Consider the following 27,890-nt stretch of genomic DNA (forward strand, 5'->3'; position numbering starts at 1 on the left):
TGGGTACCAAAACTGGGTCAAGTTACACCTCGTCTGGGCTTGCCCTTGACAGAATGTCCTTGGTGCTGATAAAAGCGAAAATGTGGAAAGAATTCTTAGCTATTTGCAGTCAAATTTGCATTAGAATGGTGGCATATTTCTATGTGAATTTCTGTGCACTATGAGTTGGGTAGAAGTTTAAAATAAAAAAAATAAAATTTATAGCATACGAAATCAATTACAAGAAATAAAATCAACCTTTTAACCATGTAAAAAAAACATTGAAATTGATTTGAGATATTTCTTAAATTTCGTTCAGAGCTTATTGACACAATTAAAAAAATATTTAGATATAAAATATTTATTTTTTAAATTAAATATTTAGATCTTATTCGTCAGATGAAATTAAAAGATTTATTACATTTTTTAACTATTAAAAAACAAATACATCAGTATAGCTGTATATTCTAATAGTATAATACCTCATGTTACTTTTTGTTTTGTAAAAATCATAAAAAAATGTATTTTTTTTATATTTTGATTCTTAAATTTTTTTAAAATTAACATTTTTGAAAAAACACATCCAAACTCATTAGTGGTCGGTAATATTTACAGTGAATGGTATCAATTTCTTTCCCTTGTTTTTAAGAATCTTTTGAAAATGTATAATGTTTTTCAATGGCCTAAAATCGGTGCACTTGGCACAAGGATACAGGATATTTCACAGCCACCGATTGGAGCTGCCCAACATCCCTGACATAGATTCTGCAACCCAAAAACTTGAAAGTAGGTCAGCAAGTGACGTGGCTGGTTGACCCATTTGCGCCCTGAAATTCGCCTAGTTGCAAAGTTGGCAAGTTGGCTGGCGTCTTTGGCCTGATTTCTCGCCTGCATTTTCCACCAGGGGTAGTTCTATTGTGTGTTTACTCGATTGAACTCCGCCTGCGAGCGGCAATGTCAACAGTTTTTGGCTCTGACAGCTGGTTGCAGCCTCCTTTCCTTTCCTCTCCGAAAAACTCAAACCCCCGCTCCTCGAACCACCCAACCCAGGCCGAAAACCCAAACCCAATTTCATCCGAGGCATTTATTTGTCTATTGCTGCGTATCGGTGTTTGCCTAGTGCCCATATTTGTGTATTGTCCAAACAAAAGTCTTGCATCTGAGCAGCCAAACAATGAAAACTGTTGTCTGTTTTCCACCAGAATTTATGACCCAATGTCAACGGCACGCACAGTTTCCATATTGGAGGTTGGAGGCGCAGCTTCCCTGCTCCTCGGATTCTCCTTCTCCTTGTCCATTCCTGGCTTTCCGATTGAATCGTCCATCGGTGAAATCGGCCCCGCCAAGGAAAGTTGCTGTCAGGTGGCCGCTTGACCCCAGTTGATTGTCGAGTTGGGTTGGCCGGCAACTCCGGCTTTGGCTCCCAGCGAAAAACTCCAAAACTTCAAGACTCCAAATGCACCAGGAAAAATAAAGATAATAATCTCATGGTCACCTTATAAGCTTTATATTTCTCTACATAACCATCGAAATCAGGGACCGTAAATAATCATTATTTGAGATTTTTATTTTAAAAAGACTACTGTGATATTTTGTTTTAAACGTCAAAAATAACGTTATTTTTACTCTTGTCCACAAAGTATATGCATTTCAACAAATCTGGAAAGAAAATTAACTGTTATTTATTCATGTCTATAAAGTGCATAAAACCAGTAAAATTATTGATTAAAGCTTGTAAAAACCTCAGTAGGCCTTTTAAAATAAAAATCTCAAATAATGATTATTTACGGTCCCTGATCGAAATATTATAGAACAAATTGCTTAGATCAATTTAAAAACAAAATACATTTGTAGTACCATTTCTAGAAATGAAATTGGATTTCAAATCATTTTTTTTTGGTTCTTAGAAAGTAATATATTAATTAGGAAACCTAAACTGTGAAAATGTCCAGTAATAATTTTATCAGATTAAATAAGAATGAATATTAGGAATGCAAATATCTAGATGGTAAATTTAAAACTTGTGAACAAATAAAAGAATCACCTAATTAACAACAAAGTCCAGTGATTTTTTCTCGCCGTGCGGAACCGGTTGTCAAAACTCTATCAGATTGTGGCGATGGCGATGCCTTTTTGTCATTCACATGTCCCGACTGCACATGACATAAATTTGTATCTGCAGCTGATTGTGAGTCGTGTAATAGCAGCATGTATCTTGTATCTGCGCTCATCTTTGTCTACAATTTATGCTTCCTGCCAGTCCAATCCAATGCAATCCAGCCCAAACCCCATCCCCATCCACATCCACATCTCCGTCCACTTTCATGTCCGTGCTGACATGTTCACATCAATCACACGACCCTGTTGTTAGTTGGTAACTTGATTTTCCATTTCGTACAAACGAATCTCCCCTCGCGACCTGCTGGATGTCAAAGAAGCGAAAAAAAAGTGGTAGATACTCTGGCCAGCAAACAGTTAAACATTCTAATGATCCCCGCACGCAACTTCAAATGTCAAGGCCTTCGGATTTCGTATTTCAGATTCGGAGTGGGAGTTTTTGACTCGAAACTGGTGTCCAAGTTTATATGCTAACTTCGAGTCAAGGGCGATTTTCCGACATCTGCGATTTGCGTTCGGAGTTTGTTTGTTTGTTTTGTGTAACTTTATGTTTGGCGACTGACATCTTTTGATGGACAACTCGACGCGGTGTCGGTGGCATGTCCACATCAACATCCATGTCCATGTCCAGACTCGTGTCCACGTCCAAGTTCGCAGTCATGACAGCAAATTTGCCTTACTTGACATGTTCCTTGCCAACTTTGGGGGTGAACCGAAGCGATTCTAATTAGTGAGTGCTGGCAGATGGGGTTGATTACGTAATGCTGTAATAAGTTCTGAAAATTCAGAAGATTGGGATAGGTAATAAGCCATAAAAGCGATGAGAAGAATTAGGAAGGTCAAGGATTTTCATTAATCTTCGTTAATCTTATTTTTCGATCGAAATTAAAAAATTAACGGGATGGGAAAAATTAAATATAAGATCTAAATCAGACCTCTTTTATCAGTCGGGAGTTTCAATAAATATTTTTATTTAACTTAAAAGGTGTGTAAAAGTTGAAGGTTAGCTAAAAATACATGTGGGGTAAAAAGTGAGAGGAAATGTGGTATTCAAGGAATGTGCAACAAAAGATTTTTCTGGCTGGAACAAACCTATTTGGGTAGTTTTAGAGTTAGATACTTTTAAACTGTATTTTACTACCACAACTTTAAGCAAACATTTAAAATTAAAAGTGCGCTGGAGATAATTTGCGCCCCATTAAAATCCGATATGGACATTTAATCCGCCCCGATTCAGTGTCGTTAATTTGCATACAGCTTGCACTTTCTCTACGTCATCACCAGTGGCAACTGCCCTCATCTTCTCAATCCGCCGTCCGATCGGGGTAATTTCAAGTTGATTTCTTGCCAACAAAGGCCGTCCATTGTGGGACTGAGACCTATACCTTCGGCATATACCTAGGCATCAGCGTAATTGAATGGAACGGTATGGAATGACATACATATTTTCGAAATCCGGTTTCGAAGGCGATCCAATCAAATCCCCACTCACACACGTCAGAGTGCGCATATCTACGGGTATAAGCATGTGATAAAGGAGGGAATGGAAATACACTCGGAATCCGAATCGAATTTAAGATTAAGAAAAACTAATAATAATCTTTTTTATGATGTTTAGATCTTTGCTTAAGCGTTGATACTATTTATAATATTAATTTATGGATATTTTTATAGATGTTATAAACATACTTAAGAGTTTAAGTATTCTAACTTAGCTGTTTAGTTTAATATACCATGAAATATTTTTCAAATGTCTTATAAATTAATACTTTCCGAGTGTAGGAAATAAAAGCGGTGCCCTACCAAATGCAGCGGCTATAAAAACACTGACAAAAAAGGGTAAAAATAGTAATTACAGCTTTACACAGAAAACCGAAAATCCGGTTTAATTTTCATAAAATTCGAATAAAATCTTAAAATTGGTATGTGGTCAATGGGTGGGTGAAGAGGTGGGGGGAGGGGATATACTCAAGTGCAACAGCTGCTAAGAACTTTTAGCTGGCTGTCCCTCCAGTTGGAGCGAGTCCAATCAGAACGGCCAGCGAATTGAGGCCGCTGTTAGCTAACAGTCGATTCCCGTTCTAATTGCGCTCTCTTACAGCGCTGTAATGCTCTCTCTTTACAGCACTTTACAGCGCACTCGTATGCACTCTCTTCAGGCGTTGGAGCGAGACGCCATCTATTTTCTATTGCCCTCTCAGCTGGTTGACCTATTTTCCAGTTTGGGTAATGTGTCAATGCGCCTGTATGGGTGTATCTGTGTGTGCATGTTTTCTGTATCCAACTATCGCCATCTCGCTCCATCTAACGCCTATGCTTTGTTTTGGTTTTGCCTCTTGCCTTTTGCGTTTTCCTTCGTTCGCTCGATGCCTTTGGTTTTGCTGTTTTGCTTTTGGTGTTGTAACCCATGGATTGCATTCACATTCACATTTACATTCACTTTGTTGTTTTCTTTTCGTAACTGCGTATTTGTTGTAGCTCTGGTAACGCTCTGTTGATTCGAATTGTTGTTGTTGCTGCTGCTGCTGCGGAATTTCCACTGGAGAAATGATTAATTGAATTTACCAGATAGTTCATCTTTGCACTTGGCCGCCACTCCTCTTCGTCTTCTTCTTATTCCGCCCTCAAGGGGTGGTAAGAAATAAGCAATCATCTTTTACCCATTTGAAATATCAAAATACCAGTTGAACTTCTATAAATAATGCTTCATTAGATCTAAATACCATTAGTACTGCTAGTTTTAATGGAAAATAAAGTTTGAGTACAAGTTTATCTCAAGTTTTGAAATAAAAGCTTTCATAAGTCAAGTTCAGAATCCAAAGGAACCATATTATTTCGTTTAAATTTTCTGTGTAATAAAGTTGTATTTATTTCAATGGTAAGCTTCTTTTTTTTTGCTATTGTGATTATAATGTTATTGATTTTTATTTAATAATGACGTTTTACATCATTTCAAATTCAAATCAAATTGAATCAAATAGAAATTCATCCTGCATAAATATCAACATAATTATAAAATGTCATATATATTTTCTCTGTGTATTTTCACAGCGATAAGGTCTACATAAGTTTTTCCTTCGGCTGTAATCAGTAGAATTTTCGGCTAGATAAGACCTGAAAGCATTATTTCCGCACTATCTGACCAAGGTCTTCCGTCCGTCCTCCATTTTTGACTTTTATTTTTGGTTGACTTAACAATCAGAGCTGATGGAGTGGGAAATACGCAGTGCATTTTCCTTGATTTCCACTCCGTTCGCAAATGACGTCTTCAATAAAATGCTGGCGGCGTGAAAATCCCCAGAAAATCCACCCCGAAAAACCAGAAACTCCAGAAACAGAAACAATAACTACGCAAATCTTGGCCCCGTGGCGTTTCGGATGGATGTGATGGTTATTGGAGTTGAAGATTGGAACGCCCCCTGCCACTCCCCTTCGCCAGCCCCCCGCAATAAACGCCCCCTGCCCCGTCGACACTTGCTGACGTTGCCGGAGAATGCCTATGCCTACAGAGGTCATTCCAAAGGCAACAACAATTCTCGAACAGCGGAGAGCCCAAAAATACCAGAAAACGTCCAAATATATCCACATCCATCCGCAGCAACAGCAGCATATTCACATCAACAGCGCCAGCATGGAATTGATGTAAACAAAATCGAATGAATTTCAAAGCACATAACAGCTGTGAGTCGCCAAAAGAGAGAGAGAGAGAGAGAGCAGCGCTCTCCCCCGCACACACACCAATGGAAAACACACACACACACACAGTCAACTCAGCACTCTCTTTAACTGTTAAATTCTGTGACGTTATCGTTGCAGACCATAAAACCGGCCGGCTCTTTTCCGCTGCCCTACTGTAACATTTGTGGGGCCTATGCGACTCTGTCAGGGAAAATGTATCATAATATTTTGATCATATCAAAATTACGTTGATTCAAAGGCAATTTGATTTCCAAACTTCCAAACAAAAAATTCTAGCAACAGTTAGTATTAATAAAAAGTGAATAAGATCTTAATCCTCTCTAGTTTTGAACATATGTAATGTGGTAAACAATGCTTATGCACTTTAGGATTTAAAAATGGCTGTTATTGAGAATAACTCCCTGAAGTAGGCAATGCTTATTTTAAAAGAGGGAGTTACAAAGGAAGAATTCGGGATTTTTTAATATTTATTATTTTTTATTATATCTTAAGAAAGTGGTTATTATTAAACTTTAAAATATCTTTTTTTTTGCTATTTATATTGGACCATTATTTCGGATTTCAGACTAACCTTGAAGGCAACGCCTTGAAGTATGCAAATATTTTCTTTTGTTAGTCAACAATAGGAAAATTCATATGACTCGTATAAGAGTAAGGATCGTAGGACCTTTAAAACTTGGATTGTATTGAAGAGGGTTTTAAGTTAGGGTTGGCCGATCCCTTCAGGCTCTCTCTCGTTTGTTTTGAGGCTGAGGTTCGCTGCTCAACAGCTGTTTTCGCAACATTGTTGCTGCGCCGCCTCCCACAGCTGTTATCGCTCTGTTGTTGTTGATAAACCAGAGCGAGTAACACACACACACACACGCATGCACAGGGGAATTATGATGCGGGTATGCGTTGACAAGTGCCCTATAGATTGGTTTTTTTTTGTTAACTGCGTAGTATGTTATGCTGCTATGCTATGTATGTTTTCCGATCGTCTAGTGATGGCGTCATTGGTTTGTTGATGGGGGCTACTGCGCATATAGCATAATTATATGGGGTTTACACCTCGATTTCCCAATGTTAGCCGTGGAAATTGCAGTTTTCCTCCTCCAACATTTTTATGCTGCGGGGAGGCCTCACACACACATCAGTTTTATTTTGCTTTTCCAAGCGCAGGTAGATGCCATAGAAACAACATGTATATATATACATAAGAGAGAGAGCGAGAGAGTAGGAGCGGGAGAGCGAGTGCGAGTGTGTGTATCTGTGTGGGTAACTGTAACTGGCCGTTTGCGTTTCGTTTCGTTTTTCGTGCGCTCGCCTCAGTCTCTGATAGCCAACTCTCGGGAGCAGACCGATAAGCGCTTTTCGGGCCTTTCCGCCAAACCAAAACACCAGAAAACCAGCCATTCAGCCAACAGCCAAGTGAAAAGCCAAGCAAACTAAGTAAAAAAGCCAAAAACCCAAGGCAAACGGGCCCATCTCTTGGTGTTTCGTTTAGTTTCTTGGGCCATTTACTCAAAGAAAATTAAAAATCGAAAAACCCGAAGAGGAAAACTCAAAAGCCAAAACAAATCAGTGCAGCAGCCGCCAATTGCATCCCATATTGCTCTCCGGCGAGTTTGTATCTCTGTGTGTTGTGTGTTACCAGTGAGCGTGTGTGTGTTAGCCAGAAAACTGAGAGAAAAGTGAAACGACCGGCAGCGAAAGCGAGAAAAACAACAACAAAAAATAACTTTCAACTTGCAGGAAGTTCAAACTGCAAGCTGACATTACAAGCGGTCAAAATTGGATTATGCTTAGGCACAAACGCAACTGCCACGCCATTCAGACGCCCAGCGACGCCGAGCATGTGAAGTTAAAGCCGCATTTCCATCCGCCCCAGTGGCTCCTGCACCGCGTCACCTTCTCTCTGGAGCTCTATCACAAGAATATCATCAAGAAAGTGCCCAGTTTCGGCAAATCCCTCGTCTTCAGGCTGACCAAGAACGTCTGCCAGACTTAAGTCAACCAAAACAACCCAATATAATAAAAATAAACTCAAAAAAAGACAAAGTGCGTTTAAAAATAGTGAATGTAATTTACAAGAAAATTTAAAGAGTGCAAATAAAGTATCAGAAAATCAGAAAATCCGAAATACTCAAGTGCAATACAAAGGCAAAAGTGTTTAAAGTGCGAGAAAATGTGGCCCACAACCATTAAGGCCAAGTTCAGGCTCTAAGTTCAAGCAAAAACAGACGAAAAAACTAGAAAACAAGCGTAGTAGAGCGCTGCTAAAGTTAAAATTTACCCACACCCAATTGGAAAAAGCGAACGTACAAAAATGTCGACCGGTCGCCGTTTGGCCAAGCGCTCCATCATCGGCACCAAGGTGTGCGCCAAGGGTCCCGATGGCCTCTGGTACTCGGGCACCATTTCGGACGTGAAAACGCCGCCCTCGTACATGGGGCCGCTCTCCCCGCCGCCGCCGCCCACCTTCCTGGCGCCCGGCGAGGCCCAGCTGAACGCCGACACGCGCTACATGGTCCGTTTCGATTTCAAGACCGCCGTCGAGTCCACAGCCGCGTCTTCTACTTCCACATCTACGTCGTCCTCGTCCTCGTCCATATCCTCCACAGATCCGTCGGTCATCGTGGAGCCGCGTCGCGTCGCCAGCGTCCACATCAGTCCCGCTCAGGCCCTCCGCCGCAGCGCCATGATCAAGGAGTTCCGCGAATCGGACCTCATCGGACCCGGCTTCCGGTCCATCATGGACACCGAGCTGCAGCCCGGCCAGAGGGTCTACTTCACCTACAATGGTCGCGAGCAGAGCGGCGATGTCGTCAAGCACGATGCCACCAAGGACGAGGTGATTGTCAAGATCACAACAGTTGGAAATGAGGTGAGTTGGAAGGAGATATAATGATATAGATAACTTAATACTACGCAGAGAAAAAAAAGAAACAAAAATAGTCAGTTTTTTATATCAATTTTGGTCCGTTCTGTGTTCATATCAAAATGATATTTCCGAACATATGAGTTAGTACTATATTGATATGAAATCATACCATTTTGTTATGCGAAAATTGATATGAAACAATATCAATCCCATATTGTTCCGTTTTTTCTCTGGAAACTTTGACTACATTTATTTACAATTACTTTAAAGATAAGGGTTTTGAAATTGTAAATACGACTTTCATTTTGTTTTATTACTTTCAATATATTTATTCACTTTTATATACCATTTTAAACCTTAAATACTGCAAATCCAGCGTATTCTATTTTTGTAATACTCACTATGACTAATGTTTCTAAAAGTGTGTTTGCTTTAAAAGTCCAACTAAAACTTAAAAACAAAACTTATCACAAATATTTTCCCTAATTTTTATCAATTCCTACATAAACTTAAAAATATTCACAAACTTGTATTTATACCACAAGCCTTTTTATGGAATTCCTACTCTTTTATCATAAAACGAACATAGAACATTTTTTCTTCAGTACCCACAACTACTATTTGATAAACTGGGAACAGCGAATTGAAAATGCGAATTGTGTGCAGCTTTTAGATACTTTTTTTTTGGGGTTGACCGCTGCAGCTGAGAAAGGCTGCTGGCTGTTCTGTCGACGTTGGCGTCGTTCATCATCGCCAACATCATCATCATCATGAACGTGGGGCGGCGGAAACTGTGTCAAGGTTGGCTTGGCCACAGCTAGCCCCTCCCCCTTTTCGGGGGCGCAGCATACACATGCACATATGTATCTATGCGCCTATGTACTTGGACTATTCAGAGCATATATTTACTCGCACCCCAATGTACAGTGTACCGAGTGTACAGTACCGTTCGAGATATAGTGTGTATGTGCAATCACGTTCTATGTGCAACTATGCAACGAATAAAAAAGAAGAAAAGCACAAAAAATACTTGTCGAGGGTCGCATTCCGCTTTTTGGCACGTAATTGGGTTACGCTCTGCTCTGGGTTGGCCTTCTTGCGTGTACGCTTCGATATAGAATAACCCCCTCGATTTCAAGCCCCCGAGATTAGATTGACCCAAGCTGAAGCTTCTTCACATTTAATTATCTTCGATGGAATGGGATACCCCTAAAATTCTCCAAGTCACTTTGATCCAAAAGAGACTATAAAATTCCATATTAAATAGCTCTGTCGAAAAATGCAACAGTTTCAAGGAATTTATTGCTGTTTTTATTACCGAGTATTACCACTCATTCGTGAATTTTCCTTCTATGTCTGTCTGTATATTCCCTATTAATTCAGCTTGATCTACCTAATCCTCCAGCCACAGCCCCTTTGCCATTACGTCACTCGGAATCGTTGAACTGCTCGCTAAACAAGCACAAACAAAATTAATAAATAAAGGCGGCGAAAAATAATTCAAGAGTGAAACATCATCGGATGGGGCATTTATAGAATCGCCCCGAATCCAAATGCGAACCCAAAAAAATCTCAATGACGACGACGCTGTTCTGGGGATCGCGATGATGATGATGATGATGCTGGTGTCGTAATGAAAATTTGTTTAGAATTCGGTTTCGTGAAAGAATTCCGACAGAGGAACAAACACCCACAACAGCAGCGAAAATTAAAAAAAAATTGAGTAAAATACAAGCCAATAAAGAGAGGTTAGAGGAAAAACAATTGCAATAAATGCTCTACAATTTCAGGGCTAAATAGAGATACATGGCTTGATGTTTCTACGCTTTACAGCTAATTATATAGATTAATTCTACGGACTGCGGCCGCGCCTTGACAACAACAACCGGCTGAGAGAAAAGGACGGAGATACCCAGAGAGAGAGAGAGAGCGCAACAAGATCAGATGAACTTTTCGAATTGCGTCATAAGTCAGACATATAGATGGCAAAGATACAAAGATAGTTAGATACATGAGCGGGGCACATGCATTCGTGAGATACATGCTCGCACAGATACGAATACTAATACTAATACGCCACATAGGTTTGCCGGCTGACTGCGCTGCGGCGGGAAAGAGATGCAAGAGCCGGCTTCAAGCTGTGCTCTGTCCCGCTCTCTTCCTCTCGCCATCTCTGTCCCACCAGCGTGACACTTTGCCCGGCACCTTCTGCTTTCCCTTGCAGTTTCCACTGCAGTTAGTTTTTTTGCCGGTCTGGGGTTTTTTCTCTCCACTAATAATCGCTTAAAACATTTGTAATTGTTGCATACGTATGCCGAGATACTCGTCACGAGCGCAGATGCACTGAAATAAATTGGCTTAGATTAGGAAATAGGTAAATTTAGGGTTGTAAAAAGTGATCTAAAATATTGTAAAGGATCTCTGAAGATAGGTGACATATTAGAATTAAGGGATTAGCAACGCTTTATGTTTATCTATTTATTTAATAGTTTAATCTTCGATCTGATCAGCTTTTCCTTCCGTGTACCCGTACGTTCCGAGATACAGATACAGATACGCGCTCCCCAATGCCAAGTCGGCTGCGCGTATCTTTTCCGTGTGGCGAGTCGATAAATTTGTCAGTTAGCTAGCTGGCTGCCAGATGTGTGGGCTTGTCCCCAGACCTCAGTCCGATGTCAGCCCATTGTGCCCAGTATCCAGTATTCAGTATTCAGTATGTGGTATCTAGTATCCAGCAGATACAGATACAGCTATAGATACCCGTACTGTGACCCGATCGAGTTTGATGTGTTGCCCAAAAGGGGAAAACACTGAAAATGTAGCTATCGCAGCTTGTTTGGCTCGTTCGCCGGCTTTTACGATCTCTAGCAATGGGGGAGGGGGGAAACTGAAAAGCCTCGGAATCGCTATTGGAATCTTTCGGCATAATCAGCTATGGAAATGTGAGCCGTATAAAAACGTGCGACTTACAAGCTCCAACTTCTATGACCTCATCATTAGCCACGAATTCGAACAGAATAAAAATAAAACTAGAAAAGTGAAGAGCTCAAGTTCGCCGCTGCTGTTGTAAGTCAATCAACAATTGGTTTTTGGTTTGCTTTTTTTTTTTGGCTGGTTTCGTAATCGAAAAAAAATTCAACTGGCCGTTTGGGGGCGGGGAAATTTGTTACATCTATCAATAGTTGTCCTCGCTGGCATGTGATGGTCACGTGTGTGTGTGTGTTTGACTCCAGCCGAAATTTGTGTTTTTCGGTTCAACTTGAGCAATTGCCTTTGTTTGCCACAAAACAAGTTTTTTGTTTGCGTCGGAAACGTGAGGCAATTAATTCTAAGGTTATTTCAAACGAGAAACTTGTTGCACGCATTTCCATTTTCATTTCCATCGCCGTCGTAGTCGCCATCTCCATCTCCATTTTCATTTACATTTCCACGTCCATTTCCAGTCGCATTTCAATTACGATGACGTATAATGGCCGGGCCCATGAATCAACTGTCCAGCAGGAGCCACTTGTATTGTATAATTTGCAAGCTCATTTAATGGAGGGCGCGTTTGCGAGGAGGCCAAGAATTAAGCTCGGCTGCCGGCCAAAATGTCGGGGATAATTTGTCAAGAGCCGGTGCTTCGGCTCCCAAGACGGGTAGCCCGCTCCGATTTGCTGGCACTTCCGGCTTGTCCCGAGTAATTTGTAGTTTCTCCCTCGTTATCTCCCCTTCTACCTGCCTACCTGTGTTTTGCATTTAAAACGAAATTCATTTTAATGGCATTGAAATTGACATTGCCTCGTGATTTTTTTGAACGCACGCAACCGATGCTCCCATTTCTCCAGCTGGTCGTTTTACTTTCATTGCTGGCCCAAAAACAAAATCTATATATATAAATTTAACCGTGTTCTGGCCTCTCACTTTTGCTGGCGACCTATTTTTTTGGGCCCCGACTAAGAGTGCATTTTGGCCAGCTGACCAGGTGAATGGCAATGACAGTGACTACCACTTTCGAACTAAAATTCATCAGCGGATTTTTTCGTTTTCACTTTGGCCAGAAGAGCTGCCAAAACTTTCCACACTGTTTGGGTTGTTTATAAATCCATTACCTCAGCGATCGTTAATCAAGGGTCTCGATCAGCTGAGGAGTTTCAAATCCTGTCCGCTCCTGCTTTTGCTTCTCTCTCTCCTTCGGGGAAGGAGTACGACTACGACTACCCGCTGTTCAACCCGGTTTCTGGATATCGGAATCGGCTAACGACCTGCCCAGGGGTATCCTCTAACCTCTCACTCGCCGTCTAACCCACCTTTTTCCCCTGTATCTGTATCTGCCCCTGCATTGCTATGGTTTTACGATACCGGCAAAAACATAAATTCCCTTTTTTGTTTCGTTTGCCTGTATGGTATGCCGTTTTTTCTCCTGTTTTGTTTGGAACAGGCCAACAAAAAATGAAAAAATTTACTGGCAGGCCACTTGAGGACCGCTGTTTGGGTTTTTAGTTTTGGGTTTTTAGTTTTCAGTTCTGGAACTCTGGACATGGTATGGTATTGGTATGGTTTGGTCTGGGTGCTGCACTCTAATGACTAATCGACCTTGTCGACTACTCGTAGATCTTGCAGGTAGAAAGTGGCCGCTTTTTGGCAATTTATACCCGACTCGACAGCGAAATAATGCACTCCAATTGGAAGCAATAAATCCAGGGGAGTAAAATTCATTTGGCCTTTGTGCTGCTTTTGCTCCTCGATGACCTTTTTGCAGGTTGAACGACTTGACCTCTGGTGGTTTTGGGTTACAAGTGGTCTTTGTCATAGCCTTAATTTCTTTTACGGTCTTGTGACTCACAGTCTTACCGATCGGCCCAATCGAAAGGGAGCTATCACCCACCATTAGCGATTGCCAACCAAGAGGGGAAAAAAAAACAAAGCTGAAGGTGAGACACCAAAATCGAAACGACTTTCAAAAAATGCATATAGCTTGTTTCGGTTTCGTTTGAGTTAAAGTTTTTTGTTGATTCCAAAGCAGCGCCTTTTTGTTGGCTGATTTTAAGCTTTTTCAAGCGGCCTTTCAGCACAAGCTCAACCAGATATTCACACACACACACACACCTCTGAACACCTGATATTTTGACTATGTCTGGGTGAGTCTGGCGTTTTGGGTACATGCCACCTTGGTATGTGGGTCAATTTGAAATGGGGTTTTGATTAACGCTCAAAGAAAGACGGCGAGCATTAAGAAAATACGAAAAATAATCGGGTCCCAAGTGTTTAAGTTTTTAGTTTTGTGGGAAACTCAGCAACTCTTGAGAAAAATGGCACAGGCATTAAGATAAAACGATATCGTATTATACATATTTGCGAGCCATTAAAAAACTTTTATTTGCATAAAACTTGAAGCGAAGACTGCAGTTTTTAGTTATCTCCCCACCCGGAAGACTCTATTATTTTTAGCCATTATGAGCGGCATAAAATATTCGCCGAAATAGAGTTCGTTTTGATTGCGGAACTGCGCCAAGGGCTACCCAAGTCCAGTTTCAATCAATAAGCGAGAGAGCTTTAATTATTGATCTCCAATCAATTTTTTTTGCGCAGTATCTTATTCACACGAAAGTAGGTTAAGTTTTTTTTATGTTTATATTTTTATTTTCGAAGTGCGTTATAAGGCTTTTTATTTGCTTGGCTTTATTATGACTTAATTTAAAAGTGAAAGCGATGAAGCTGAATTTCGGTGATTAAGTAAGGCATAGAGGGTTTTCCCCAAACGGAGAGAAAAAGCGAAATGTATCTTTTTCTGTGTCGAGCCACCAAACAGAATGTAACGCACGGATACAAAGATACGACAAACTTGCAGATACAAAGAGGCAGTGGTGTTGGTGAGTGGGGCGTGGTGGGTGGGGGATGGGGGGAGTCAGTCGTGGAAGTCGTGTGCGTGTCGTGGTCTCGTGTGCGTGCCACAGAACGTAAACAAAAATACGAATGTTAAGAGGAGGCGGAAAGTGCGAGATAAACAGAAAACAGCTGTACACACCAGCTAACCGGAGAGCGAGCGAGACGGAGCTAGCCAAACCCGTTTCTTATTAACAACAGTTACGCACTTTACGCACGCTCAGTTTGCCGGCGTATAGGTGTGTGTGTGTGTGTCTTTGAGAGAGTCTTTTTATAAGAATACTCTGTTTTTTTCATTATACATTTTTCGCTTTGAAGAAAAACCGGCTCTGGGTTTCTTTTGGGTTCGGTTTCCACTCGATTCTGCCAGCGGAAGCACACGCACACAGCTACATTAACGTACAACCCACACAAAGAAGAAGAAGCCACGCATGAAAATTGCTTTTCATGTGGCAGAGCACAGCCGAAAAATGGATAAAATAAAAGAAGATGTCAACGTCACCAGTTTACGCCGAACATACAACATCCCCACCCCTTTGCCGAGACCCATTTAGCACCCCCCTCGGCGTTCACCCTTAACCGCTTTTCCATTTTCCCCCCTCCCCCACCCCCTTTTTATCACAATTTTGATTTTGTTGTGCGCCCATTTCGCTTCTCTGCGTTTTCCCTTTTCGGTTTTTTTTCCCTCTTCGTAATGCGAGGCCATTGTCACTCTTCCTGGGGGGCAAAGTGGGCGGTGGGTGGCGACATTCGTCTAGGGCACTGAGAATAACTGTTTCCGGTATTTGGGTCACATGAAATTTAATCAAATTAAAATGTTTCGACGCTTTTTCTGGCTTTCCTTTCCCTGCCAACCCGAACAGAGCAAGAGGGAAAAGCATTTCCTTATATCTGTGGAAAAGTAAGGGGTGACATAAGGGGTGCAATTGCATTCCATTGCTGCTCGGCTGCAACAGTTGCCCCTGCTGCACCATCGAGTTGGCAGCCAAATTGATTCTAATTTGAAACAAAACAATGGATTCACGCTAAGAAATGGGGGCAGCCAACGAGGGTCGAACTGATGTTATTAAAAAACTCTTATTATTCATTTCCTATCGATATTTATAGTTATACCATTTTTATGACAATTTAGAAGTCAATAACAATTGTCATTTTAAGGAAGTTTAGCATTGATTGTTATTTCTATAATAACCACTATATTATTTCAGGAATTTTAATGATTTTTAAAAAGTGTTAGCTTTATAAGTCTTTGATCTCTATGTTAGTTTTTCTGTGCATGGCTCTGTTAGTTTGTGTGTGGCATCAGCAAGCTGTTGACTTGATTTTCACAAATTTGTTGCCACTACTCGCTTCATCTGCTCCTCGACTCCTCTTACCCCTCCACCCCCTGCTAACCCCTTCGGCGCTGATGTGCAATTGACAGCAGCAACTTGCACCCGGGGGGAATCAGCGGCAGCTGCCGAGCTGAAGTCGCAGCTCAAGTGGCAGGCACATTTCAAAGCTGGAAATCCCTGAAAAGCAAGGCGATAGTAAATCTCGCACGCTTATCGTATACGGCTTATCACGGCCGGACGGACAAACGAGTTCTTCGGACATTCAATTGAACCCCAAGTGGGTGGGGAGGGGAAGGAGGCGTGTGTGGAAGGCGGAGATCCATTGCAAGCCGATGATGAAAGTTGATTTCGGGGATAATTACGAGTGTGGAAAACAGAGTTGTGGGGCTTTTTCTGCAAAGATGTTCAATTTCAATTTTTATTTAATATTTAGAATAAAATATGACTGGTGATCATTACAATCACAAAACAATAATCTCTAAACAACGATTAAAACAAAGCAATTTATATTTAATATGAAAAATAAAATATAATGGTTATTTTCAGACACAAAACATTTAAATCCTTGTTTATATCAATCGTTAGGTTAAGTATTTTATGTTCATCGCCTTGAGTTTTATAATTTTCTCTGTGAAAAATTACATTATTTTTGGTCTGTGCTTTAATCCATATCTAAATCGCAGCCAAATACAAACATAATACCGGTGGCTGGTAAAAACAAAGTCGAAAACTTCACACTTTCTACCGCTGAGCTGCCGGCTGTGGCCACTTTCTACCGCATTTCGAATGCAGCGTCTGTCAGTTGGCCATTTGTCCGTTTGTCCAATTGGCCAGACTCTCGTTCAGTCGGTTGGTCCGTCAATCAGTCGGTTAGCCACCGGCCGGCTGGACCGCCAAAGTTACCAAAAAACAAAAAAAAAACACAGAAAAAACGCTGAATAAAACACCAAACTTACGCACCCGTGAGCGAAAAACAGAGAGAGGGAGAGGATGAGGCGGAGTGGGGGAGAGATGGCGCCAAAAACAAAATGGCAGCCTCCCAAGCTCCGAAAAACTACAACGCAATATGGTCGCCATTTTGTTTTCTCACCGTTATGTTGGCCCTATGCTCCCGCTCCCTTTGTGTTGCTTTTGCTTTTGTATGTATGTATGTATGTATTTCGATTTGTTGTATTTCTTTTTTTGTTTATTTCGAGGCTTCTTCTTTTCATTTTTCCCTTGGCCGCGTAGGCGCGATGGCTACGTCATCGCCCAATCCCGCCCATTGCCGCCCCCCGCCAAAAATCCCATCGTTTCGGGGCTCTATTTTCGTTTATTTACATTTCGAAAGCCACACCGCCAGGCGAATGGTGGGGAAAATAAAGAAAAAAAGAAGCTTTTGAGCCGACACACGGCCGCTGTCTTCACGCGTTTTCGATGCCAATCATGCGTAAATTACGCGATTAAATTAACTTGAATGAGTTTCGTGCAGCATGCAAAACAACCAAAATAGAGACGGCCTTTTCTCGCCCTTCTTCGATATTTTCTTTTTTGCCACCCACTCAGCGATGGGTGGGTACTGTACCTAAATTTTATAGGCCTTAGATAAATTATGGAAAATATATCATTGTGGGGTAAAATATATTTGATCTTCTTTATATAGTCAACAAAAAACAAGTATAATTATAAGAAATATGTTAAAATTTAATCAAAGAATTGAAATGATTCAAATTTGAAACGATAAAAATATTTTAATTTACCTAAAGACTACATTTATATTACCCATCAATACATCAAGTTTCGTGAGCCTTCCAGCCTTCCGAATTTAACAGTTTTCACCTCACATACCAATCAAATTCGCTTCTCTGCCTTTGCTTTGTCTTACTTCTTCCGCCTTTTGGGCCATATAAATTCCAAGGGGGCGTTGACAGCGGCGTCCGCCGAAAGGGATGACCCACTAATGGAAATTCTCGGTAGCCGGCGATGCTTAATGCTGGCATCGAGTACGCCCCTGAAGCCAGTGACAATGCTTCCGTTTCATTGGCATCTTCTCGGCTGCTACGCAATTTCTGTCGTCATCATTGCTCACTGCGTATACGTAATGGCGGTGTGAGCGGCGAGTTTGTTCGGTTGTTTGTTTGCTTACGTAGCATTTCTACGCCGAGTGCTTATCACACTTCCAAAGAGAGAAGAGGAAAGGCCGGATTCATTTGACCCTGTTTTATTTGCTCTGCCTTGCCATCCATTGTAGTCCTCTGGATTATCCGTGCAATTTCCATTGCAGTGCCATATTTACGAGGCGATTAGTTGCCAAATGTCCCGAAGCCCTGCCTCCCGGCCATTTGAGTGGGTGTTTTAGCAGGGGGTGGGTGTTTTTTCCCCCTCCACAACACCCACTTTCCATTTTCACTTACCGTGGGCGGCAACTAAGAGGGCGTGGGCGTTCAAGTGAGTGTGGGCCATAAACACTGCCTACAACGACGTCACAGGATAAATATAGAATTCTCACTACGGCATTAGTCACTTGAGGGGTTGCTTGCGATGACGTCGTCGATTCGTTTGCCATTCAGATATTAATTGAACCAATGCAGAAATTCCTTGAGCACTTGAGCCATAACAGTTTCATTTTTTTGCAAACTTTTGGCCACAAAAAAAAGTAAAGTGAAGTAGAAAAGTACGCATAGCAAATGAAAGACAGACAGAGATTCCAATTCGCATTTTCTTGACAATATTTCTATGTTGTTCTGCTGCTACAATGAAGGCTCGTAAAATTTGATCGCTCCAAATAAAATTTAATTGAAACAGGAAACTCTCGCATAAATTCCCAGATCCGTATTGAGACATGAATGACATCGAGGGGACGACAAGACAGGGAATGGAATCCTTTGGCCCCTCAGTCGTTGAATGCAATCCGAATAGAAAGGGGGGTGGTTTACGACACATAGGAAATGCAACTGGATATGTTCAATATATAAAGTATCGGGGCCAAAAGCAATGAGGGAACGGAGCTGCTGCTGAAATGTGAAACGAAACTCTGCAAAGCTGATGATATTAGGGTAAGCCCCAAGCTGTGATATCATTTATTGTCCCCATTTATTCGTTTTGGGGACTGGGTTCATATGGGGCTGTGATTACCGATCGATGTGCTTAGTCACCCGAGGTTTTATCATCGGAACTGTTGATCATCTTACACAGAACTCTATATTACTCATGGCGCCTCACTATGATAATATCTTAGGTTGAGTCAAATTTAGACTAGACTTATTCGTATTATAATTATAATAATAATAATACCCCTCCCCGTTCGCTTTCGCTTCCACTTGGTTCTGAATTTTTATACGCGTTCCTCTTTTTGTTTATACGCCCATTTGGGTTATTCAACTTTCGGGTACGAGAGCCGTTGATCCCGTTCGAGTCTTCCAACTGTTTGGGTCGCTGGATTTTTTGTTTGTGTTTCTGTTTTCGGTTCTCGGTTCATTTCGGCAGGGGAACAAACGCATTTACATATTATTGATTCCGCCGTCTCTTTCCCCAGCCCCTCCGAGTGCGTTTTAAATCGCCCGTAATTGTGCTTGGAATTTCAGCTGCAATCTTTGACACTTGTCTGCGTCTCGCTTCTTCTGCGTTTTGCTTTCGGCGATTATGAAATTATGTAATAATTTGTGAGCCGAATAATGCGATTGCAGTTGAGCCTTGAGTGGATTTTGTGCCGCAATTTTACGTTTTTCTTTGGTTTCATTTTTGTTTTTTCCTTTCAAAGAAAAATAAGATATATGGAAAAATAACTGATTTTTGTTTGAAAAATATTACAGGATTTTTAGCTTAGAATAATAAAATTCCAAATATTTATTTTACAGATTTTTTAATGGCAAATTTTATGAGAATAAATTAAGGAGCCATCCAAGCGGGGGTTTCCTAGTCTCCTCCGGTTCCGTTTATGTTTCTTTTACCTACCCTCTGAGGGTTAATAATATGGCCCCGTCTCCCTCTCGCTCACTGTCTCGCCATCTCTTTCTTTGAGCAGCTGCAGCAACAGGTGATCCTTTGCGTTGTTTTATTTAATTTTTTTAGTCTGCCGCAGTGTTGTGTCTGCCTGTTGCCCTCGCCAGATTTTGATGAAGGTCAACAAACTTGGTGGTGGCTGCTGAACGTGAGGCAAACGAACTCGCTCCTTATGCCCCTCTCCCTCTAGCCCAATGGTGCTGTCTCTCTCACCCCCTGTCTGCGGGTTTGGTTCCTTTTCTTCTTTTTTTTTTGTGGCGTCCAACGAAGCCTAAAAATCGTAATTTGAATCCAATCTTGTGCTCGGGAATTCTCTTGAAACGCCATTCAAAACGAAAATTCCAAATGCGAGTAGCCGGCTATCAAAACAGAAACCATACGAGTGTAAGACTAAGAAGAAGTCCATTAAATGGTAAAACCGTCGTAAAAAGTCAGGCCCAGATGCGTGTCAGATTTAATTTAACTGTAAGCCATGGGTTGATTTCGTCATAGGTCCGAAAATATGCCGGTTGTTGGTCAAAAAACTCGGCGAAGAGAGCGAAGAAGAATGAAAATAAATAATCAGCTATGAGACAATGACTCGACTGGGAAGCAATTTGAGTCTGGTTGCTGGGCGCTTCCCAGGTTTAAGTTTGTTGACCATGTATCTAACCATCTATTCATCCATCCATCCGTTTTGGCCAGTGACGAAATAGCGGGCTGCTGGTGATTGGAACTCCATCATCTATTAGCTTTCTGTTTACATTTGCCGGGGGTAGAGAGAAAGAAGAGATCAAAGCTGGGGGATTAATCAACGTTTTTCGGGGTGGCCCTTTGGCCCCATTTGACCCAGTTGCAACCTCCTGCCAGACAAAACAAAATATTTCACTCGGTCGGTTGGCAGGCCAAACGGAGGAAGGAAAATGGGTCAAACACTCGATGCCGGCAGGGCAAACTTGTTGTTATGGCTAAAAACAGAGGCGCTGCATGCAAATTCCCAAAGTAAACAAGGCAACAGAACACGGGGTGAACAAACAAACGAACGAGCCGGGCAAATTATGACATACATTTTGGGAGCGAAGAAAGGGGAATTTGAGATATCATCAAAACATGGATTCCGAATCCACCGGATTGTGGCTGATTGAGTTCGTGTTTGGAACGGGGAGTGGTATAGAGGAGTGTTTCCTTTGATTCCATATGCAGCACGAACCGCGAATATTGCGTAGCCGACAGGGTGACCAAGTTGCGAGCTAAGTGTGTCACTACTGCCGGCTGCATTCGCTGAGGTTTTCTACATTTCGTTTGCATCACACGAAATAGCTCGAAAAGCAAACAAAAATTGCCGTGTGCCAGTTTGGCAGCTTCCCTCCTGTTTTCGTTTCAGTTTCAGTCTCTTTTGGGAGTCGGTAAACAAATTTAGCGCCTTGCCTTGTCACACTAAAACTAAAAACTAATTTAAAGCCAAGTCCAAAAAATGTATTTGGTGTCAGTGCTAAAATGTTGTCATGTTTGTCATGTTTTTTTCTATGCTGATTCCGATTCGGGGGCAGCTCAAGAGTAAAGAAGAAACGCCCACAGAAATATTTGATATGCTAATGCGGCAATTGCCAAAGTCATTATGCAATTGTGAGTCGTTCAATGCGTACCTGTGATTGTGATGCGATGTGTTTACCCCATGAATGTCTGAATAGCTGAACATCTGAATACCTATATGCAGTTGGCTAGTTGGGCAAGTCGGTGTGAACTTTTTTTCGGTGTGAAGTGAATAATAACCTGCTTCGCTTTTCCCAGATGAATTATTCGCCAGTCCCAACGGCTCCATCCATCACCCACATAACTTGAATATATGCTGGCATTCAATCTCTCAGCCAGAAAATCAAAATCAAATTCAAATTCTCATTGCAGCCGAAAATTCTTTGCTCATAAAAAAAGCGAGGCGAAAATTGCGCAATTTAATTGCTGCTGGCAGACTTTTTGATTGAAATTTATGGCCCATGTTGTCCTCCGTTTTCCTGCACATTTCTTATTTTCATCTCTAGACTTGAGCGATTTTACATGTTAGCCGTGAAGGCGGCAGAATGTTGGTCAATGGCACACTGAATACACACGGAAAAAAATCGAAATTAGAGGAATATAAATCTTAAATAGAAAATCTTTCAGCTTTGCCATTCTTTCTTCTAGTGTAAAGAAATGTTTGGATGCTCCGAATCGAGAAAATTACAATATCAATTTGTCTTGGAGTGATTTACTGCGAGTCAAGCATAATAGAATTGATTGAGATACTGTATCTGTTTGTATTTTTAGCTGCGCAGTTTGTTTGCACCTCGCACTCGAGGAGAACTATTTCGATTCTCTTCCTATATGCAATATACAATATACAGTGCATACAGTTCCCAGCTCCCCGCGCTTATCTGACCCAAGTGCCGAGTAAATATGCTCTGATACATATTTAGACGGCAGCTAATTGAAAGGCGAACGGAGGAAAACATTTGCATAGAGCTGCAGCTCAGCTGCAGATAATGCAAGGCAAGCTCACAAGCGCACAAAGAGTGGCCTAATTAGTGTCAAGTGTTGCCCCAACAACGACGACAGCAGCAGCAACATCAGCAGCAGCAACTTCAATGAAAACGACAACATCGCTGACAATGGCCAGACAAAAGAGGGAAGTCAATTAGAAAGATACAAAGCGAGGCACACAAAACTCTGGCTCTGGCTGCTATGGGATGGGATTTGGTTTGGAAATGGAATCGGAATTGGAATTGGGATTGGGATTTCGATGAGCAGATGCTTGCATTCGTGCTTAAATGGCAGCCGGCGAAACAGTAGCTGAAAATGTATCCACAAGTTCGCTTTGTTGACAGCCAGTGGGCGCACTCGCGTTCGCTTGGCAAAGCGAAAAACAAATCGAGGCGATTGTTGTGATGTTGTATTGCGGCTGCTATTGCTTCGAACTGAATCATGACCCAATAACCCAATTTTCCAAGCGCAAGCGGCAACCGCAATGACAACTGCAAGTGGCCATAGCAAAAGCAAAAGCAACAGCAACAGCCAAGCAAAGCAAAGCAAAGCAAAAGCAACAAAATGTATCGCTCAGATACGAACAGAAAACAACAACAAAAAAAGGCTATACAATGGCAACAAAACTCGGATAGGCTTTGAGCTTTAAGCCGTTGGCATTGAGATGGCTTTAAGGGGGCGGGGATTTGCCCCCTCCTGCGGAAGGTGAACGGGGATTCGCCACTGCACTCGCACTCGTTTTTAGCAGTGCAACGGAAGACAAAGCAACAAAATATAGCAACACCGAGGCAAAGCAGCAATAAATAAGCTTATTTTTAGTTAACTTGCTCAATGCTTTTTGCTCTTTCTGTTTTCGCAAACAAATTTCGAGCGATGCATATCGAGAATATTTACAACTGAATTCAAAATGATAGTAGAGCGAATTAAAAACAACCATTCAAAATAGTTATTAGTTTTATAAGCTTGGCTAACATAAATAAATAAATAATTTTGAATATTTAAACATCCTTTTAGACTTTAAATTTTTAATTTTATCATAAATTAAAATAATCAAACGAAAATGTATTTATCTATACTTTCTCATTATTATCCAATAATGTTAAAACTACTTTTGTTTGCATTTTAAAAACATGAAAATCTGTACTGCTATTTTAGTAAACACAGCTGTATACACATTTTAAGAGCTCTCTTCTTTCCGCCGCCATTAATAAGGCCTCAAGTCAGATTTTGGCACTCGCTTTGAACTCTGAGACTGCACCCAATAACAACTGCAAATCAAATAAATGAATGCAAATATGTCAATCAGTGTCTCGGTTATTGTGGCATTCTGTCTTTCGGGCCATCAAAATATTTATTAATTAAACTGGCAAACTGCTCGAATCACAATCACAGTGCAGTGACATGGAAAATGCTGGCATTTCGCTTGGGAAAAGTGTAGGAAATCCAATGCTATGGTAATCTGTATTTATCTTTTTGGTTTATATGCTTAATGCAAAAAGTTGTGAATTGCATTTACACAGAGTTTCCATCGTTGATGCTAATCCAAAGAGTCAGTTGAAATGTGCAATTAAAATAGGTTTAACTTAACTTTGACAGTCCAATTAGTAGGCCATTTATTTTTTTAAAGAGATCAACGTAGGCCAGGTATCACCCATACGCACCGTTTCCCAATATTTACAATGGCCATGCAAATGGCCGAACAGCGCCAGCTTTGCATTAAACATACATATTTTGGTGGGCTCTTCTTTTGGGGAATTTATGACGTAGATAAATTTTAATGAGTGGCGGCACGCCTTGAATTTTAATGCACAGCCTTGGACAATCAAACAAAACTGTTGGCTTATAACTTTTCCATTTCGGGCCGAGCACAATAGGAAAACATGGAGCCAAACTCGAAAGATCGGTTCAACTGGGCAGCCGAAAAATAAATAAACAAAATACAAAATACACGAAACGAAAACAGATAAATATATATTTAGCTCACTTTGCATGCTGCCATCACGTGCTGTCGCTTGAGCTTGAGAATTATGTTTGAATTATGTTGATTTTATGTATTCCGCGATACGACAAAGTAAATGGTTTCATTTTTGACCAACAAAAACTCGATACGAGTGACGTCTGATTTTACCTGAGTGGCAGACCACTACAGAAAAACTAGAAAATAAAAAAAAGGCGAACAAGGAAACGAGTTTGTTACGACATCACTTTTCGAATATCTGGGCATGGGGGTAAAAATGTTAATTTGAAAATCTATATAACTTGGGATTGGGACTGGAAGCTGTCGTCTGGCGGTTCCCCCGCCGATTATTTGAGTTTCTAGCCCCTTTCGACCTTAAGTATCTCGCGATTCTAATTCTCTTTTACATAGTTTCCGTTTCGTTTGGCTTCGTCGAACTTTTTGTGGTGTGTAGGCGCTTATAAAACGAATTCAAGGTTGATTACCGACATCAGCACTCGTGTGCGTCCCTTCCCCCGATCAGCCCCGCCCCCTCAGCCCCTCCGGCCCCTCCGCCCACTCCACCATATAGCGAGCACTATCACCTTCGTGAGTTGCTGATTTGGACGACATATGAAAAATTCTCGCGGCCCGGCAGCATTTACTGTAAATAAATAAGGGCCCAAAAGCAACATTCTCTATGTTCTATTTTTCGGCGCTGGTTGTGGTTTATTTTATTATTTATTTATGTGGCTGGTTAGCCTGTTTTTTATCGCGGCCGCTGTGCGTTTGTTAATTTCATAAATTAAGCTGCCATTGTATGCTGCCGTGCGTGTGTGTATAGTTGATTGGCATAATGGTAAAGGGCAGGGGGTATATGGTATGGTATGGTATACTGTAGTTCGGTTTTAGTTCCAACTGCTGGTAAGAAAAAAATAATAAATAACATGTGAAATATTTTCCCCATTTGCGGTCCATGTAAACACTGTTGATTGTGTCATTCAGAAATATCTCTACTAGAGCCCTGCATGAGTGGAGTCATAGGGCCCTTTGACTCACATTTTCAAAAAAGGTTCAAGTAGCTCATGTCGGAAAATTTTTTGGATCTGAATGGCTCAGCTCATGGCCTGGCTAACGTGATCCACTTGATCTGATCTACAACCTCATGACTCCTATAGCTCATGACTCCCTATGACTCATGACTCCCTATGAGTCATGACTCAGGTCAAAAATATCTCGAATCTGTTAATCACAGAAATAACTATATTTTTATTTTTGTAAAGGCAGGATACATATTTTTTTATGATATAAGATCCTTTAAGTCAAAAGAATTCGCTCGACGCGAAGAATTGACATGAAGAATCCGCGAATTATTTGACCTTAAGAATACCCGAACCATTCGACGTATAGAATTCGCGGATTATTCGACCTCAACAATACTCGTATCACCTGACGTGAAGAATTCGCGGTTTATTTGACATGAAGAATCCGCGGATTATTCGACCTTTAGAATACCTGAATCATTCGAAGTGAAGAATTCGCGGATTATTTGACATGAAGAATTCGCGGACTATTTGACCTTAAGAATACCTGAATCATTCGAAGTGAAGAATTCGAGGATTATTTGACATGAAGAATTCGCGGACTATTTGACCTTAAGACCTGACTCGACCTGAAGATTTCGCGAATTAAAAGACGCGAAGAATTGGCGGATTATTTGACACATAGCTGAAAATTCATCTAAAATATTACCATGATAATGCGGTTATTCCACTACATCGTTCGGATCATTCATTAGTACAATTTTTTCTCAGCCCATACGATTTTACGTAGGTGCGAGCAAGATCCGATTTACAGTAGCTCTAATAAATGAGCAAAATTGTACTTTTTAGATTCAATTTTGCTCATACAAAAAAAAATAAAATGGTGGCCTTCGGTTTTTAAAATTTTGCTCATTAATTGCTCATTGCAGCTGACATATATCTGTCTTGCTCGCACCTACGTAAAATCGTATAGGCTGAGAAAAAATTGTTCTAATGAATGAGCCGACCAATGTAGTGGAATAACCGCATAAATAAATATCAGAAATAAATATTTTTCACCAAATCAACTTTTTATGTTGACAATAAACCCTATGAGCTACTAGGTGAGCTATACGAGTCAGCTGATGAGCTATAGGAGTCACTTCATTTCTTATGAGTTAAGTAGGTCATGGCTCATAGTATGAGCCATGTTTCATAGGAGTCATGAGCTATAGGAGTCATGACTTGAAAAGCATAGATAGATCGAATGGCTCATGAAATCAAAGGGAGCTATGACTCTACTCATGCAGGGCTCTAATCTCTACGACTTGATTTCAATTTATTTATCAATCGCAGCCCTCAACAACTCTTTGAATACTTGTTTAATTTCAGTTTTAGTTTTTGTTGCTGTTTTTGGTTCTCTTTATCAGTTTTGTGTAAGTTCTGTTAGTTTTCCCCCTTCGTTTTCATTGCTGTTCAAGGTGAATTATATTAAAAAGAATTTCGTAGAGTTCTCGTTTCTGTTTAGATAGCTGTAAATGGGCTGCGGAAACTTGGAAGTACAAACAATGTGGGGCCGATTTTTAGTCAAAGTTTTTTATCGTTCGTCTCTTTACATGGCAGCCAAAAATTTCGTAAGAGGAAAACTTAAATATACAAATGGGTTGTATTTTTCCGGGGGTTGGAGGAATGAGATAAATTCCCTGGGAGATGGTCAATCCAGTTGGCCTTAGTAAAATATTTACCTAGTGTAGATGGAAATCAAAATAAATGTTTCATTCTCGTTTTCTTCTTTTACTTTCAGGTAAGCATCCTTTGAACGATAAAGTTGAACTTATTTGATGTTTATTTTGGCACTCGTAAAGGTAAAGTCACTCTACATTTCGAACCCCAATTGAATTTGCCTGCGTTGCAGTTGGTCAAGAGTTGTTTTGAATTGTAAAATCAAAAAAAAAAAGAGGAAAAGCCAAAGAAAAAAAGGCAAACAACACGCGCAGGTTGTTCATATAAAAGTTGTGCAACAAGCGCCCCGCGCTGTCTTGTCTGCGCTATTTGCGTTCAACTGTCATGATAACAACAAATAAAACTATTAACTTTCAGCAAGTAAAATTAACAACTATTGCCGGCGTTTGTTTTTTACGTAGTCCCGTGGTTGTGTAAGTGTGTAAAAAAAATACCTGGCCGGCCGAACGGCAAATGCAAACCAGAACAACAACGCCGGCCGCAAAAGCTGCATTTTTAATTGTTTGTCATGTTTTAGCTGGTTTTTCGGTGATGCAACGCGATCGCCTGACTCTGGAGATTTTAGCTGCCGTTTCAAATGTCTCAGAAGTCTGGCGATTACCTCGCATATATCAAATACTAATTGATATATACCTACTGTATATATATATGTATATTCGACCCTCATTAGTCGATGGCTTGCGGTTATCAAGCGGCATTAGTGGCGAAAACAACGCGGCAACAACGCACCCCCATAATATGGTAAATGCAACCTTGGGGGCAACAACAGACGGCAATGCGAAGCGAAGGCGAGCCAATGGCATAAATGGAACTGACATTGGCTATGCAAATGCATCTATGCATGCGAGAGGGTT

At 41.0% G+C, this 27,890-nt stretch overlaps 2 protein-coding genes across 4 annotated transcripts in view; both read left to right on the forward strand.

Moving 5' to 3' along the window:
- The first annotated feature begins 7,103 nt into the window (after positions 1-7,103).
- Positions 7,104-7,786, forward strand: LOC108062781 (uncharacterized). Its single transcript, XM_017149592.3, has one exon. The coding sequence runs from the start codon at positions 7,577-7,579 to the stop codon at positions 7,784-7,786; it is 210 nt and encodes a 69-aa protein (XP_017005081.1). The 5' UTR covers positions 7,104-7,576.
- Positions 7,787-8,102: 316 nt separating this feature from the next.
- Positions 8,103-27,890, forward strand: part of Glut4EF (Glucose transporter 4 enhancer factor) — a 117,942-nt gene continuing 98,154 nt past the window's right edge. For all 3 annotated transcript variants that reach the window (XM_044394071.2, XM_044394072.2, XM_044394074.2), the window contains exon 1: positions 8,103-8,662. In XM_044394071.2, the coding sequence (XP_044250006.1) occupies positions 8,105-8,662 (558 nt within the window). In that variant the 5' untranslated portion in view covers positions 8,103-8,104. The remainder of the gene's footprint in view (positions 8,663-27,890) is intronic.

This window comes from Drosophila takahashii, chromosome 3R, assembly GCF_030179915.1.
Source record: "Drosophila takahashii strain IR98-3 E-12201 chromosome 3R, DtakHiC1v2, whole genome shotgun sequence".
Taxonomy (NCBI): Eukaryota; Metazoa; Arthropoda; class Insecta; order Diptera; family Drosophilidae; genus Drosophila; species Drosophila takahashii.